The 17,426-nt window shown below is 38.3% G+C and overlaps 1 protein-coding gene across 1 annotated transcript in view; it reads right to left on the bottom strand.

Annotated features, from left to right (window-relative positions):
* ODAD2 (outer dynein arm docking complex subunit 2) overlaps positions 1-17,426 on the bottom strand; it is a gene marked incomplete at its 5' end in the record, with an annotated part of 176,154 nt that overhangs the window by 42,452 nt on the left and 116,276 nt on the right. The window contains 2 exons of the mRNA XM_084875757.1: positions 6,806-7,027; positions 8,276-8,464. Coding sequence (XP_084731883.1) covers positions 6,806-7,027; positions 8,276-8,464 — 411 coding nt within the window. The remainder of the gene's footprint in view (positions 1-6,805; positions 7,028-8,275; positions 8,465-17,426) is intronic.

The following is a 17,426-nucleotide window of genomic DNA, read 5'->3' as shown; positions in this document are numbered from 1 at the left end:
GTAGGATGAAACCCTTAAATAATCATAAATTTATTTCTCACTTTAAAGAAAAAAATTGAATAAGAAAAAAACAAGTCTTTTTAAAAAAATAATAATCAGAAACAAGTCTGTATATGATTCTATGTAGTATTATATAGTCACTGATACCTAATAGTCCAAGAAGTAATTTAATTCCCACCAAGTGGACAAATCGCAGCACTCCAGGAAATATCTGAAATGTGAAGAAAGTACTCAAATCCAAAAAGGCACATTAAGAGTTACAGTTAATAGAAAACATTATAGCTCAAGCAAACATGAAATATGCATGTGGACTGCATATAGACACTGAAATCCTGGGTGACCTCAGTCTCTAAAAATCTGAGTGATATTTTCTTTTCCTATACCAGACTTCAAAAACTATGGGGTGTGTTTGTTCTTGGGGTCATCTTCCTGGTTCTCTGGAATGCCACTCCACGTGCTGAGTCTGCAAGGCAGCAAAGGCAACCCTTTCAGTTCCACCCACATGGAAATGTTCTCCCTTCACTCTGTCACCACTGGACCCACTTCTGATTATATTATCTGCATATATTTTCTTAAATGTCCTGCCTTCCAGAAAGTTATAGGCCATAACATAGCTTTCACTTGCCCAGTACAGAATTTGCAAAAACAAATCCAATGTCACCATGAAAAAGGGAGTTTAATGTCTTCTATAGGTGCTCATCAACTTTCTATTTGAACACTTTTTTTGTTGTTGATTTCTTAGGACAGGGTTTGTCTTACTCAATTTTTCTTCAACTTCTTTCCTCCTGATATTACTTTCCTATGTTACAGTGTTGTTATAATTAGAAAATAACTTTGGTACATCTCCTAGACTTCTCATGTTACCAATAGCTCTGCATCCACATTCACAAGGTTTTATAGTGATACAAGACCATGCTGATACTTTTGAGGAGGTCTGTGTATAATAAAAAAGGAAATAAGGACTGAATTATTCCTTTCACATTGTATTTACTAGAGCAGGGGATTTGTTAGTTCATTGAGAAGAGATTCTTATTAGCCAAGGCTCAAACACAAGGATTATTTTTCAACATAACCGAGTCAGGAAATCCTTGTTGACTGCTTAGCAGCTTTTGAACACAAACTCTTTGGAAACCTCACTCTTCCTTTCTAGAACACCTGGTTAACCTAGTAACTTCCTGAGTTTATTCTGACAGCTATTCTTACTAATTTACATGCCCAATGAGTGAAAATGGAGAGATTTACCAGATTTCTCTAAACTCTGTGCCAAAAATCATCTTATCCTCCCTCATTCATGGCTTCATTCCTCTTCACTGATACTTCCTGAAGTGCCCCCTCTCTTGTCCCTGGACTTCTGCTGTCCAATAAAAAAACACTAGCTAATGGTGAGACTTGAAATACATCTGCTCCAAATTGAGATGTATTATAAAACACAGTTTTTGAAGACTTAACATAGACACAAAAAAGTAAAATATTTTTCATATTAATTATATATTGAAATAATATTTTGGATTAAATAAAATACATTACTAAAATGAATTTTACCTATTTCTTTTTATCTTAAATTTTGGCTACTAGAAAATTTAATACATTCTTAATGGATAGCACTGCTCTGACCAAAATCTCAAATTGACCATTTAAATTGAACACATTAGAAACTGAACTCAATCTATTCCAGACCTTCAATGCTGCTTCTTCACTGTTATTATAGAATAAACATAAGTTGTCATGAGTCAGATACATTGCATGACATCACCACTGCTGTTGAAGAAACTGAACAATGAAGGAAGCAACTTCTGGAATAAATTACTTATGAACAGGGTGACAAGACGAGTCTGGTAATTGTCAAAGAGCCTGTCAACATTGCTCATGAGCAGCTGCAGCAGGACTGTTTGCAGACCTGGGAATAACACTATAAGCATTTTACTAGAAGGTTCAGTAGCAATCAGGAATAAAAACAGCCAGGGATTTGCCAAAATAGTGTGTAAAGTGTATATGCATTTGGTGTCAGAAACGTGACACATTCACTGCAGATATTTTAACCACCCTATTGTGCTAACTATTTTCTTGCATTATCTTGGCTAAAACTCTTTCTCTTTGTCTAGCCCATAATCTGGAGTCATTTTTGACTTAACCTTTTCCTTTATTCTATAGATCCAAGCAACTACCAAATCTCATTTTTTTTTTCTACCTAAATCCAGTATGCCACTTTGTTTTTCTACCTAAAGAACACCAGAAAAGGGAAACATGGGTCCTTACGTTTTTCCCATGGCCACAAGAGGGAGAGCCCATAGTAGGGCCTGCCTCCACAAAGTAACAGTAAACAAACAAACAAAAGTCTTATTTACAATTACCCTCCAGTGTAAATAGCAAGCACTTAGAAATGCAAATAGTCAAGATAGAAAGGCCTTCAAGACACCATAAAATGACCCAGAAAAGGGTCTTTGCTTTTCTGTTTCCTGCCCCTCACCCTAATCATTCTTATTCCCTTCCTTTACCAACACATATAAGCTGTGTCTGAAGACAGTTTTAACATTTTTCATAACAGGATACAATTCATAAATGATTTGAACTATCTACTGACTTGCATTGGAAGAAATAACCGAGAGTTGCACATACAACTGGCATATATGTATATTGAATGGCAACATGAAAACCTTATTACATTTAAAAAATTTTTCTGAGATACTCTCTTTTTGAAGTAACTGGCAATTGTCTAAGCATGTGTTATATGTCATATACTTTACCAAATTAATTACATTCTACAGCTTCATTTTTCAAACTGTATGCTTCTATTAGCTTGTGCATGTCCTATGAAAGAATTTGATGCAAAATATCAAGAGAGAGAACAACAACAATACAATAATAGTAGTGGGCTTTAATACCCCACGGACATCACTGGATAAATCCTCTGGACAAAAAATCTCTGTTGCAAAGAAACAGCGATTCTAAATAACTCACTAGATCAGATGGACTTAATTGACATCTTCAGAAGATTTCACCCCCAAACCATGGAATATACATTCTTCTCAAGTGCACATGGGACATTTTCAAATATAGACCACATATTGGGTCACAGGCAAAGTCTCTTCAAAGTCAAGAAGATTGAAATCATATCAAGCATCTACTCAGACGACAATGGCATAATATTAGAAATAAACTACAATAAAAACAATAAAAAATTCAAACACTTGGAAGCTGAATAGCATGTTATTAAATAATAATTGGATTACCAAAGAGATCAAAGAAGAAAGTAAAAACATCTTGGAAATGATTCAAAGATAATACAACAATCCGAAACCTATGGGACACAGTGAAAGCAGTCCTGAGAGGAAAGTCCATAGCATTACAGGCTGACCTCAAAAAACAAGAAAAAAATGGTAATAAATTATCTACCTCTACAACTTAAAGAATTAGAAAGAGAACAACAAGAAAAGCAGAGAGAGAGAGAGAGAGAGAGAGAAAGAGAGAGAGAGAGAGAGAGAGAGAGAGAGAGAGAGAAGAAAGAATAAGATAATAAAGATCAGAGCAGAAATAAATGACATAGAAAAACAACAACAATCAACAATACAATGTATCAATGAAACCAAGAGCTGGTTCTTTGAAAGAATAAACAAGATTGATGAAACTCTACCCAGACTCACTAAGAAGCAAAGAGAGAGGATCCAAATAAACAAAATCAGAAGTGAAAGAAGCAAAAAAACAAACAAACAAAACAAAAAACCCACAGATCTTACAGAAATAAAAAGGATTGAAAAAAAAATAATAATATGAACAACTCTATTCCAACAAATAAGACAACCTAGAGAAAATGGACATATTCCTAGAAAAATGCAACCTTTCAAAATTCAATCAGGAAAAATCTAAAAATCTCAATAGGCTTATAACTATGGAAGAAATTGAAGCAGTTATCAAAAAGCTTCCCGCAAACAAAAGTCTGGGGTCAAACGGTTTCACAGGGGAGTTTTACCAAACATTCAAAGAAAAACTAAAAACCTATCCTCCTCAGACTATTCCAAAAAATTCAAGAGGAAGGAACACTTCCAAGCTCATTCTATGAAGCCAGCATCACCCTAATACCAAAACCAGATAAAGATAACACAAAGAAAGAGAATTACAGGCCAATATCCCTCATGAACATAGATACCAATATCCTCAACAAAATTCTAGCAAATCGGATCTAGTAGTACATCAGAAAGATCATACACTATGACCAAGTAGGATTTATCCCATGGATGCAAGGATGGTACAATATTCACAAATCAATAAACATGATACATCACATAAATAAATTGAGAGATAAAAATCACATAGTCATATCAATTGATGCAGAAAAGGCATTTGACAGAATCCAACAACCTTTCTTGATAAAAACAAAAAAACAAACCCTCAGCAAAGTGGGAATAGAGGGATCATACCTCAACATAATAAAAGCCTTATATGACAAACCTACAGCCAACATCATTCCTAAATGGCAAAAACTAAAATGGTTTCACCTAAGAACAGGAATAAGACAGGATGCCTACTTTCACCACTCCTGTTAGACATAGTACTGGAAGTACTAGCCATAGCAATTAGACAAGAAGAAAAAATAAAATGTAGCCAAATGGGAAAAGAAGATGTAAAATTGTCATTATTTACAGATGACATGATACTGTACATAGAAAACCCTAAAGACTCCATTAAAAAATTATTAGACTTAATAAATGAATTTGGCAACGTGGCAGGATACAAAATTAATGCCAAGAAATCTATGGCATTTTAAAAAATATATTTTATTGATTTTTTTTTACAGAGAGGAAGAGAGAGGGATAGTTAGAAACATCAATGGGAGAGAAACACCGATCAGCTGCCTCCTGCACACCCCCTACTGGGGATGTGCCCGCAACCAAGGTACATGCCCTTGACCAAAATCGAACCTGGGACCCTTCAGTCTGCAGGCCGACTCTCCATCCACTGAGTCAAACTGGTTTCAGCAATCTATGGCATTTTTATATACCAATAGTAAACTTACAGAAAGAGAGATTGAAAAAAAACAATCCCATTTACCATTGCACACACACACACAAAAAAAAATAGCAGCACAATTTATAATGTCTAAGATTTGGAAACAGCCTAAGTGCCCATCAGCAGATGAGTGGATTAAAGACCTGTGGTACATCTACACAATGGAACACTAAGCTGCTGTAAAAAGGAAGGAAGCCCTACCATTTGCCACAGAAAAGATGGACCTGGAGAGCATTATGATAAGTGAAATAGGGTGATGAAGTATAATTAGAAGTCAGTTGGAGAAATATAAATATCACATGATCTCACTCATTTGTGGAATATGAAGAACAACATACACTGATGAACAAAAAACATATCCAGAGACAGAGAAGCATCAATCAGATCATCAAATTTCAGAGGGAAAGCAGGGGACTGTGGGGGTTTGGGGAAGAGATCAACCAGAGGACTTGTATGCATGCATATAAACCTAACCATGGACACAGAGACCAGTGGGGTGAGGGTATGGGTAGGGGAGAGGGACAATGGAAGGATAAGGACACATATGTAATACCTTAATCAATAAAGAAAAAAATTGAATGCATACAGTAATTTTTAAATTAGAAATGTCTTCATTTTTGAAGTGATAATGAAGACCATTATCATATGAAGTCAGAGCATTTATAACTCATTAGCAACTTGGAATTAGTAATCATTTACTTTGAAAAATTGTTGCTTAGTTTAAAAGGAGCTTTTTTGTGCTAAATTTTTGCTTGGGCAAACTAATTTGATTTAACTTATATGCTATACGTTCAGATTTATATTGGAAATTTTGACATACTTATATGTAAATTGGGGTTAATTTTAGAAAAATTATCATCATGTTAAACTACAATATATTTGAAAGATAAATTAAAATAATTTCTTCAAAAAATGATCAATTGTTATTGTAAGAGTCTGATCTTTCTAGAATGTTTCATATTTGGCACGTGTAAACTTGACCAGATATGATTAACTGGAAATTTTATTAACTCTTGTTTAAAAGATTAAGCCCACTTTGGGCATTCATTTCAAAATTTAAATATGTTGTCATGGCCTCTAATTGAGATAATAAATAGTATATTGTATAAGGAAACAAGCTACAGAAAATAACTAATACTTTAAATCAATTTTTTCTAATACATGTAAGCTGTACATGAACTCTTAAGTATTTTTATATTTATTGTCATCAATAGATTCCAGTCAGAAGCTCTAGTGTACCTATGCATTTTCTATGTAATACATAGATACATTGCAATCTACATGCAGAAACTCTCATACTTGCATATTGGTTAAAGGCAAAAGAGGATTTGAAACACAGATATATTTTTTAAAAAAGCATGTCTTTGAATTGTCCTATCCCATTATGGTTCAGACTGTCAAACTGCAGACTAGTTGCCATTTTAGTCAGCTCCATTGCCATTTAGTTGGTGCCTATATTTCATCATTTATTTAAGTGTTAAATAAGTAACGTATTAAATACAATTATGAATACCACTAGTTGTTCATACACTGTACATTTTCTTTAATGAAGTTCAAATTACAGGATGATTACTTAGTATTTTACTGAGTCTGTTTTATATTCTTTGATTAGAAAAATTCTCTCTCCATGCAACTTTTCTGCAGCATAGTCCATGATATGATTCAACAGCAGCTATGATCCCACAAGGAGGCAGTTTTGTTTGTCCAAATACCTGCTTTGGTAAAACCTTAAAGTTACTTAAGTTTCTTTCAGACTACGTTTGCTTAACTTATATGAAACCAGAAAGCCAACCAACTGTACCTTGACTGCGCCATTCTCATGCATGGTGATGCAGTTGTCGGCATCCTCTGAGAGCTGGTACAAGGCCTGAGCTGTTGCTCGATGCACATTGGCGTCATTCGATTTCAGGTAACGCACCAACGGAGCCACTGCCTTGTTTTCACCAAAGGCCACTCTGTTTCTGCCCCACATACAGCAGCATGAAATGGCTTCTGCTAGATGACGCCTGAGTTTATCGTTATTCTGCATAAAGGAAATGAATGGTGGTATGATCCCCTGAGATCATGTTCATGCACTAAATGTTTATTACCCACTAAGAAGCCAATGAGTCAGGGTAGTTAGATATTTAGCTGCTGTCTTGAAGGGAAGTAGTATTTTTGTTGGGTCACCAATGGACCATGTTTCAATCCTGAATTCTCATTTTATGAACTGAACATTGTCAGTGAACTCAAAAGTGATCCTCCCTGATCATCTGGTAGTAGTTATTTGCCTGATATTATTATTATTATTATTATTATTATTATTATTATTATTATTTGCTCAAGGCTCAATTTGCTTTTGAATAAATATTCTCAATACAGAATTACAGATCCACAAGTCATTTAGTAATAGATATAATTAGAAAATATAGGACATTCTCAAGAGAGCATTTTGCTTAACTGGGATAAGTGGATTTATTATACTTCATCACCCTAGGAATACTGCTTCATCAGTAATATATACCTTGGTTCCCAAGAGGGAGAAGACAGTGTAGCAAACAATGACATATTTTGGGTCTGCCATTTCCTTTCTGTATTATGTATGCCATTATATCCAATGTGTAATTAATTGTGTAGCTATAATATAACTGCATAAGGACACATTTTCTTTTATTGATTTTAATGTTCGCTTGTTCAAGCAATAATTTGGTGTCCTTACCTGAATCTGGTGGATATTTTTAGGAACTCAGTATTAGGCTCCCTAGACTAAGCATCCTTCCAATGATTGAATTTCATCTCCATGATTTTTCTGCCAAATGGTAGTCCAAGCTATGCTCAAATACCTCTGGTAATGGTGAAGTCATTACCTCTCAAGGCTGTTTATTCTATCTGACACAGCTCAGAATAACTAGTACAGTGACTGCCAAAGTCTCCTAGCTCAAGAATGCCACTGATCCAAGCCTGCTAAGCTGGGGGAGGTACACTTAATTTCTAAAGTTGGCATGAATAATTATCTTAAGTATATTAATAATGATGTGAAAATGATAGTTACTATTTCTATAAGAACACATTTGTTACCACTTTATGTACCAGTAACAGCAGCCTTTATTTCATAAGGATTTTAACACTGTATTAGCCTCAGAAATTAAATGAATTAAGCCAAATCTCATACCTAATAATTGATGGTTATTAAACTGAAACCCAGGTGTCTGACCTTAAAGAACATTGCTTTTGCTTCCATACCATGACATCATATGACAATATGCATTTAAAATAAAAATGCATTACTTACTGTATTGGCTAGTTTGGACAATAAAGGGACAACTCCATGGTCTGTAATGACAGCTAAATTTTCTTGATCTTTTGCTATATTGGTAATAGCAGCACATACACTTGCCAAAACTTCTTTATTATCTGATTTCAGTAAATTGACAACAAGTTCCAAACCACCAACAAAGGAACGAACCATTTCTCCAGCATCCTATAAAATAAAAAATAAAAAATAAAGGTATCTATATATATAAAAGCCTAAGCAACCATTATAACTGAATGATGGGAATGACCAGTTGACCAATTGCTATCATGCATACTGACCACCAGGGGGCAGATGCTCAATGCAGGAGCTGCCCCCTGGGGTTTAGTGCACTCCCACAGCCAACTTCCTGTGGTTGGCCAGTCTAGTGGCCCCTTCCCCTAGCCAGCCAACCTCCCAAGGCCCCTTCCCCCTCCCCCTGCTGGTCAGCCCCAATCGGCCCCCATTGCCAGCCAGGCCGAGGGACCCCACCCATGCACAAATTCTGCACCAGGCCTCTAGTCAATAATAAACTAATATTTAGCATTTTTAAAAGCAAAAAGTAATGATAAAGCTGTGAAGTACACCCATGCCATTAAAAAACAAATTCAGTTTAATGTATTTCCATATTATACCTAATTTCTATATGTTTATATATAAATTATGTGTATATATAAACATACATACACATAAATCAGTTTCAATGAATATATATTGAACAACTCTTATATGAGTTAGAAATTAACAAAATACAGTTGAATCTTATACTAATATGCAACAGTTATGTTCTTTAAAATCATCACAAAGTATAATTAGTAAATACTGAACCAGTGCTCCTAAGGGAAATACAGCGTTAGGTTCCTGCCAGCCTCTGTGTTTCTGTTTAACTGCATATTTCATATATTGTTTTTTTCCCCTTTTTATAGAATTTATCAGGGTGACACTGTGTAAGAAAATTATACAGGTTTCAGGTGCACAATTCTACAACACATCATCTGTACCCTGTATTAAACAAAGTAAACTAAACAAGCAAAAGAGAGGCAGATTCATAGGGAGCAAGCTGACAGCTATTGATGAGTGCTCATTTGGGGGGGCGGGGAGGGCTGTGGAGGGATTGAGCAAAAACAAACAAACAAAAAACTCATAGCACAGACAACAGTGTGGGAGGGGTGGCAGAGGGAATTAAGGATGGTATATTGGTAAGTGATAATAAATGTTGATGGACAGAGGTTTGACTTAATTCATTGACATTGAAACACACTATAACCTATGTTTAAATGAAGCTTATTTAGCACACATATTTTCTCTGTAAGGCACATTACAGCCTTCTTGTGCTTAGAAGCACTAGAGAGAAATTTAGAACGATTCTTGCAGGCCATTTAAAACAGTAAAGTCATTAAAAAAATGTGGAAAATGTGACACTAAGTAGACTAAAAAATGAATGCTTACTATGAAAGCTGAAACAAGATGGCAGAGCATCATATTATTTGATCTCAGTGGAGAACATGCATATTGGGCAACTCAGATTTCTCCAAGAATGACCAAGAAACTGCCTTGAATATTGATTTTGCAGTCACACAAAAAGTTTAGCAAATAGGTGAATTCCTGAGTGACTCAAATCTGTGAATAATATGGATTGACTATGTATACCCTTCTGCCATCATGTTGCTTACAATCTGTGGGGAATACAGGCATTAAGAAATTACAAGTTTAGCCAAAACCGGTTTGGCTCAGTGAATAGAGCATCGACCTGTGGACTGAAAGGTCCCGGGTTCGATTCCAGTCAAGGGCACATACCTTGGTTGCGGGCACATCCCCAGTGGGGGGTTCAAGAGGCAGTTGGTTGATGTTTCTCTCTCATCAAGGTTTCTAACTCTCTATCTCTCTCAATTCCTCTCTGTGTAAAATCAATAAAATATATTTTTTAAAAAAGAAAAAGAAATTACAAGTTTAGTAAATAGCCCTAAGGGAGAAGACATAAGATATTGCAAATACATCCAACAAGGGAATGTTGGCTGATGTGAAGATTGGAGGATTGCCTCCCAAGAGGACATTTGTTAAGCTAAAGCCTGACACTGAGGGGGTTGTGGGTGGAGGAATCATCATGAAATATAGATCTAAGAGTGAAAGAGTTGACTTTTCTCTAGTGCACAATAGTAAGAGCATAAAATAGAACAGAAAGAATGGGGGAAGGGGGAATGAGACTTAAGAGATGGGATTTTGACAGGTTTTGTAAGCCTTGTTAGAGCTTGGAGTTCCTTTTCTGAGCCTGTGAAAGCCAATAAAGAGATTTAAGTGTCGAGTAGTGTGAGGTGAAAGAGAATTTTACCAATTTTGTTTCTTGGAAGCTCTCTTGAGATTGCAAGGTTAAAGGTGGGACAAAGAGTGGTGCTGGGAACTCAAAGACTGTTTCACTTATTCAGGTAAAAGGTAGAGATAGTTTAGATCAGGGGTAGGGAATGTCTGGCCTGTGGGCCATATCAGGCCCCAGAAATCATTTGGTTTGGCCCTGCCAAAGCATTAGGGGTGAGTTAATTAAATGTTTGACTGTATAGCAGGCTAATTTTAAAACTGATAATTTTGTATGCCCCACAATGATGTTATAAATATCCAAATGGCTCTTGACAGAAAAAGGTTCCCCACCCCTGGTGTAGATGAAGGTGAAGGTCTAAGCCTGGATAAAAGGGTGTAAATTTGTAAGGACTGATTAGAGAAGATAAAGACAGGTGATTCAATGATGATTCCCATATTTCTGGGTTGACCTAGTGGTGCAATTTTGGAAAGGCAGGGTTTGATTTTGTTTTCTGGAGCAGGGAAGGGTTGTAGTTGGTGGAAGAACTACCAATTTGGATTAGGTGCCCAAAAGTACTTACGTGAAGACATCCAAGAGCAAGTGGATATATGGGGGTGGAGCTCAGTAAAGAAAACCAAGATTAGATATGTAGATAGGAAGTCATCCGCTTAAAGATTCTAACTGAAGTTAAGCATGTGAAAGAGTGAAGAGTGAGAGAGAAGTGGCACTGTCCCAGTGTTCTAGGTGTGGACAGAGAAAAGTAATTTTACAGAGGAACCAGAAAACAAATGGTTGAATAGAAACCCACTTCACCTGATGTATGATGGTGGCTGTGTAATATCTATTAATTATTTCTCAAATTATAGAAATTAATATCTTGAGTTCTAAATATATATCAGGCACTTAATACAAATTCTCTCAGTTAACCCTCAAAATAAATATGGTAAGTAGATATTATTTCAATTTCATATTTTAAACCTGAGGTTTAGCCCTGGCCAGTTTGGCTCAGTGGATAGAGTGTCGGCCTGAGGACTCAAGAGTCCCAGGTTTGATTCCGGTCAAGGGCATGTACCTTGGTTGTGGGCACATCCCCAGTGGGGAGTGTGTAAGAGGTACCTGATCGATGTTGCTCTCATTAATGTTTCTAACTCTCTATCCCTCTTCCTTCCACTCTGTAAAGAATCAACAAAATATATTATTTGTTTAAAAAAATTGAGGTTCAAAGATGTTGTACCCCATAAACTAGATTGTGTCCTTCATAAATGCAGGGGCCATGTTTTAGTAAACTTAGGGATCTTTATACATCATAAATCTGATCATCTTATCCCATAGCTGTGTGATCCTTCCACAGCTCCCCCCTGCCCTAAGATAAAACTCAAACCCACACATGGCTTCCAAACCCTTCATAATGTGCCCAGGCTTCCCTGCCTTGCTTTACCTTCCCCAACGCCCCTTGCACACCCTCTGCCAGTGGCTCCCCATAGGAGCTAGTAACCAGAATCCTGGCACTCATTCCCCAAGAATGTGATTTATTAAGTATGGGGTGGGGCCCATAAAAAACATCTGGGTTTCTAAAAGCTCTCCTGGTGAGTCTGAACTTCAGCCTGCATTGGGAACACTTCTTGTGCATTCATGTCCTCAGATGTGCTGCTTGCACATGCCTCCATGCCTTTGCACATGCCCTTTTTGGCTACTTTCCCTTTAGCTTGAGAATTCCTACACAGTCTCAGCTACTAACTAAAGTATCATTTTCTTCAGGAAGTCTTTCCTGAAACTCAAGTCTGGGTTAAGTTGTTCCTATCTGATTTCAGTGTTTTCCAAACTTTTGACATATGTGTACCTCTTCTATAATTTTCGTAACGCTGAGTACCCCTGGTACTCATGAGAACATAGAATTAGGCGCAGCTAAGCACGGTGCAGTGCATATCCCCACCAAACTCTTCCCATACCCCTGGGGGTACGCATACCACACTTTGGGAAACACTGTACCAATCTATGCAATGGTTGCTTGATTGTTTGCTTTTACCTTGAACTGTAAGTTTCAGGAGTGTAGAAACCCTCTCTTATTCACTGATGTATGTCCAGAGCCTATGCCAGTTTCTGGCAGTAAGTATATATGCTCAATTAACATTCCTTAAATTTGATTATACACAAATTTGCAGATATAAAAGGAAACTTTCATTGAGGGCACAATGAAAAACCTAAGCTTCTAGTAAATGGTGAAGGAAGAACCAAGTCAGTGTCTTCCCAAGTGTAAGGGCAAAGAATTTTTTTCCACAACCTGTTGTTTCTCCCAATTACTATGGGAAATTATGTCAACAATATTGTTGACTTTGTTCTCAATGTCAAATTTAAATACATTTTTTGATAGGACACACTTCCAAATTATGATATATTAATAAAGTTATTTAATTGCAATTTTTCCCTAAAATTGTACAGTACATTTTTATGTAATGCAAAATAAATTAATATATTTTCAACTGTTTTCTACCTTGTCACCTTTTTATACTTCTATGTATTAGGATGCAATCACATCAAAAGAATGTAATTTTATTCAACTTATTGTAAAAAGAAAAATGATAACTGGCAAAATATTCAAATCCAGATGTGCCTGATCCCAAGCCACTCTACAATATTATGATTATGTGAATTATAACCTCATAGTTGGTCTAAATAAAGTTGATGCACATGTAAATTCAAAAGCAAAAAGAAGGACTCTTAGACTTTCAGGGAACTTCAAAAGTGTAGCCCAAAAGCTCAACTTTTCTAAGAGATGTTATGTGTTAGTAATCTAATACATTTGTTAATTATGGAATTACTGAACAATTTTTTTTTCTCAAGAAAACTCGAGAAATTCTGTTAAGATTATGGTGGCACAGTTTTTTTATTTTTAAAAATTACAGATGATATTCAATATTATTTTCTATTAGTTTCAGGTGTACTGCATAGTGGCTAGACAATCATATACTCTTATAAATTGATCACTCTGACATTTTAAGTACCCACCAGACACCATACATAATTATTACAATATTATTGACTATATTCCCTTTGCTCTACTTTACCTCCCTATAACTATTCTGTAACTACCAATTTGTACTTCTTAATCCCTTCACCTTTTCTGCTGGCCCCTCAACCTTCCTCCCCTCTGGTAACCATCAGTCTTTTCTCTGCATCTATGACTCTGCTTCTATTTTGTTTGTTCATTTATTTTGTTGTTTAGATTCCACATATGAGTGATATCATATGGTATTTGTCTTTCTCTGACTGATTTATGTTGGCATGGTATTTTTTCTAAAAAGCAACTAGTATAGCAAAACAAAAAACAAAAAAAGGACAATGTATACAGCAATACTAGGTGACAAGGAATCTCTACCAACCCCAAAATACAAGCAGGTGGGGACAAACTACTAACCACTACAAAATTCACATGCTCTAAGACAGTGCTGGAATCTGTGGAGGGAAGGCTTAGAGAATGCCCCAAGAGTCAGAGAAACTGAGTTGCCTTTAGGTCTCATGAGAAAGCTCACAATAGCAACAGTCACTGGGAATGAACTTCTCAGAGTCTGGTTTGACGATGCTGGAACATTCTATAGGTCTGAATCCTGGGAATTCTTAAAACTGCAAACTGAAGCCCTCTCCTAAGACAAAGCCTTGTACTAAATAGAAAATACTGGGGGCTGCATCCAAATTGAGCAAGACTAAAACAATGGGATGAAGGATGAGAGAGTACAGATAAAAAAGAGGAGGGGCACAAAGGTGTCTGAACCTACTCTCCATCACTGTGAAAATAACAGAAATGGTATCCTGAGAATAATGAAATTAGAAATGCTACTTTGACCCACATCTCTCTCTCTAAAAGATCATGAAAACTCATTTCATTTAAATATGAACAATAGAAAAAGATTATAATCAATTTCCATATACAGTTATTATAATTTAAAAATGAACTGAATGTTGTTCAGTGGTGGGAGTGTTGGCCTGTGTTGTTCAGTGTTGTTCAGTGTTGTTCAGTGGTGGGAGTGTTGGCCAGTGTTGTTCAGTGGTGGGAGTGTTGGCCTGCGCACTGAAGAGTTGTGGGTGGGATTCTTGGTCAAGGGCACATCCTGGGTTGTAGTTTGATTTGGGTGGAGTCGTGTGTGGGATGTCTCTCACACTGATGTCTCTCTCCCCCACTCCCTTGCATTCTCTCTAAAATTTAATGGATAAAATAACCTTGGGTGAGGATTAACAACAATAACAACAACAACAACAAATCTGAAAGAATCATAGAAGCAATGAAAGAAAAATGTAAATTAAAATTATTAAAGCTTATAAATTACATAATTAGAAAAAATTTTAAGTAAAAGACATTCATAAAAAAAATAATAAAAGAAAAATTCATTTGGAAATGAACAGTAAACTAGGAGGAACAGGTGGTTGAATAAACAACATATGCATTATCTATCTACTAGAGGCCCGGCGCACAAAATTCATGTACGGGGGGCAGAGGGAATCCCCTTCAGCACAGCTTGCATCCTCTCCAATCTGGAACCCCTCGGGGTGTGTCATCTCTCTCACAATCCTGGACTGCTGGTTCCTAATCACTCACCTGCCTGCCTGCCTGGTCACCCCTAACTGCCTGCCAACCCGCCCCCCCCCCCCCAGCCTGGTCACCCCTAACTGCCTCTACATGCCAACCTGATCACCTCTAAATTCCCCCCCTGCCGGCCACGTTGCCCCAACTCCCCCCTCCTTGCTGGCCTGGTCACCCCTAACTGCCCCCCTCTGTCAGCCTGGTTGCCTCAAATTGCCCCCCCCCACCAGCCTGGTTGCCCCCAACTTCCCCCTGCTGGCCTAGTCACCCCTCACTGCCCCCCTCCCAGTCTAATCACCCCCAACACTAGCCCCTCTGCCAGCCTGTTTGCCCCCAACTACCCCCCCTGCCGGCCTGGTCGCCCCCAACTCTCCCGACTGCTAGCCTGGTTGCTCCTCACAGGCCCCCCCCCCCCCCCCCACTGACCTAGTTACCCCATGCAGCCTGCTGTTCAGTCGTTTGGTTGTCCATCAGGCCAGCCCTGGGTGGCTGGGCAGCTGACATCCAGGGTTTGCCTGTGCCTTGGGCCAGCCCTGGGTGGCTGAGTGGCTGAGGGGACTGGAGGACTCTAGAGGCAGGCACATGGAGTGGCCAGACCCACCTGGGGCCAGGCCCGGCAGTGCCATGTGCCTGCTGCTCCGGTGGGTCTGAGGGAATTAGGCGCTGCCATCTTGTGGCTGTGGGCACTGTCATCTTTGAGGGTGTGGCAATCAATTAGCATATTCCTTCTTTATTGGCTGTGGGCACCACCATCTTTGTGAGGGAATGATGATCAATTAGCATATTCCTTCTTTATTAGATAGGATAATAATAAAGGATAATATGCTAATTAGACTGGACATTCCCAAATGTCATTCCGAACATCCTTCCTGATGAAGCTCGGGCCAAGGAAAAGCCAGTCTGGGTCCTGTATGCCTGCCAGCAGCCGGAGGAGGGAAGCCTGGGCCCCGGGTGCTGGAAGGAAGCCAGTGCTGGCAGCTGGGGGAAGGAAGGCCTACTCTTGCATGAATTTTCATGCATCGGGCCTCTAGTGTATATATAAAACCCTAAAATGAAAATAGACCAAACAGAACAACTGAACAAACAACTGTTTGCTATGATGTGTGCTGACCACCTGGGGGCATGAGCAGAACATGGTGGGTATGGGCAGCAGGTGGCAGAGCACTGAACATGACAGGCATCAGCCACAGTGGGATTGTGGAGCAGGTGAGTGGGAGTGCCAGACCAAGGCGGGATGCTGGTTGCTGTCATCAGGGCAAGCCTCTAGTGGTTACTGGAAATTCTTTGTTCCCATGTGCCATGGTCCCACCGAGCACTCACACCTGCTGCCAGTGCCTGGCACCTGCCTCAATCTCTTGGCTCTGTCAGCGGGTATGAGCAGCAGCTGCTGGCCCTGATTGCCCCTCAAGGCTTCTCCACCTGCCCTTCTCTGCTCCTGAGGGGCAATTGGGGCCAGCAGCTGCCTCTCACACCTGCTGCGGGTGCTGGCCCCAATCGCTCCATGTTGTCAGAGGGTGCAAGTGCAGTTGGTGCCATCAGCATGTGAGAGCAACAGTGGTGGAAGGGGGGCTGCAGACAAACAGGGAACCAGGAGCCATGGTGGGAGGGGTCAGGGGAGGTGCAGAGGATGGGCAAGACCTGCCCCTGGGTCCACTGCAGTCTTGCAGCTCACAGTTCCTTTCAAGGTGCATGGATTTGTGCACTAGGCGCCTAGTCTTTAAATGAATAGCAAATGTAAAAATTCCAAAATAATGGAAAAAGAGCTTACAAAATATTTAAGAGAACAGTAGGCAGAGAAGAGGAAACATATGTTTAGTAAGAGTCTCCAAGCAAGAAACAAAACTATAAAGCAGAGCAAATTTTAAAAATTATAATTCAAGAAAATTCTCTTCTCTTAGTTAATAAAACCTTGAAATACACTGAAAAAATCACCTTATACACTAGGAAAAAATTGATCCAAAATGGGCTAACAAAGGCATTCTAGTACAACTACTGGAGTTGGATAAAAAGGAAAAAAAAAAATTGGCCATCTAGGCAAAAAGACCAAGTTACTTCTAAGGGAAAGAATATGACATTATTCCTTAGATCTTTAATAGTAATATTTTATGCACAGGGTAAGTGATAACATGTGTAAGCTACTTAATGTGAGTCAAGATTCTAATATCCAGCCAAAGTAACCTTTAAATATAAAACTATTGTAAACATGGAAGACTTCAGTGAATGCTGTTAACCCAGGCCTTTCCTGAGGAATCTGCTTGAGAATGAGTGTCAGAACTCCAAAA

Source organism: Pipistrellus hanaki (assembly GCF_964339955.1).
Source record: "Pipistrellus hanaki genome assembly, chromosome: 1".
In the NCBI taxonomy this organism is placed as follows: Eukaryota; Metazoa; Chordata; class Mammalia; order Chiroptera; family Vespertilionidae; genus Pipistrellus; species Pipistrellus hanaki.
Note: the sequence above shows the minus strand (reverse complement) of the source record. Positions and strands in the feature narration are given on the sequence as shown.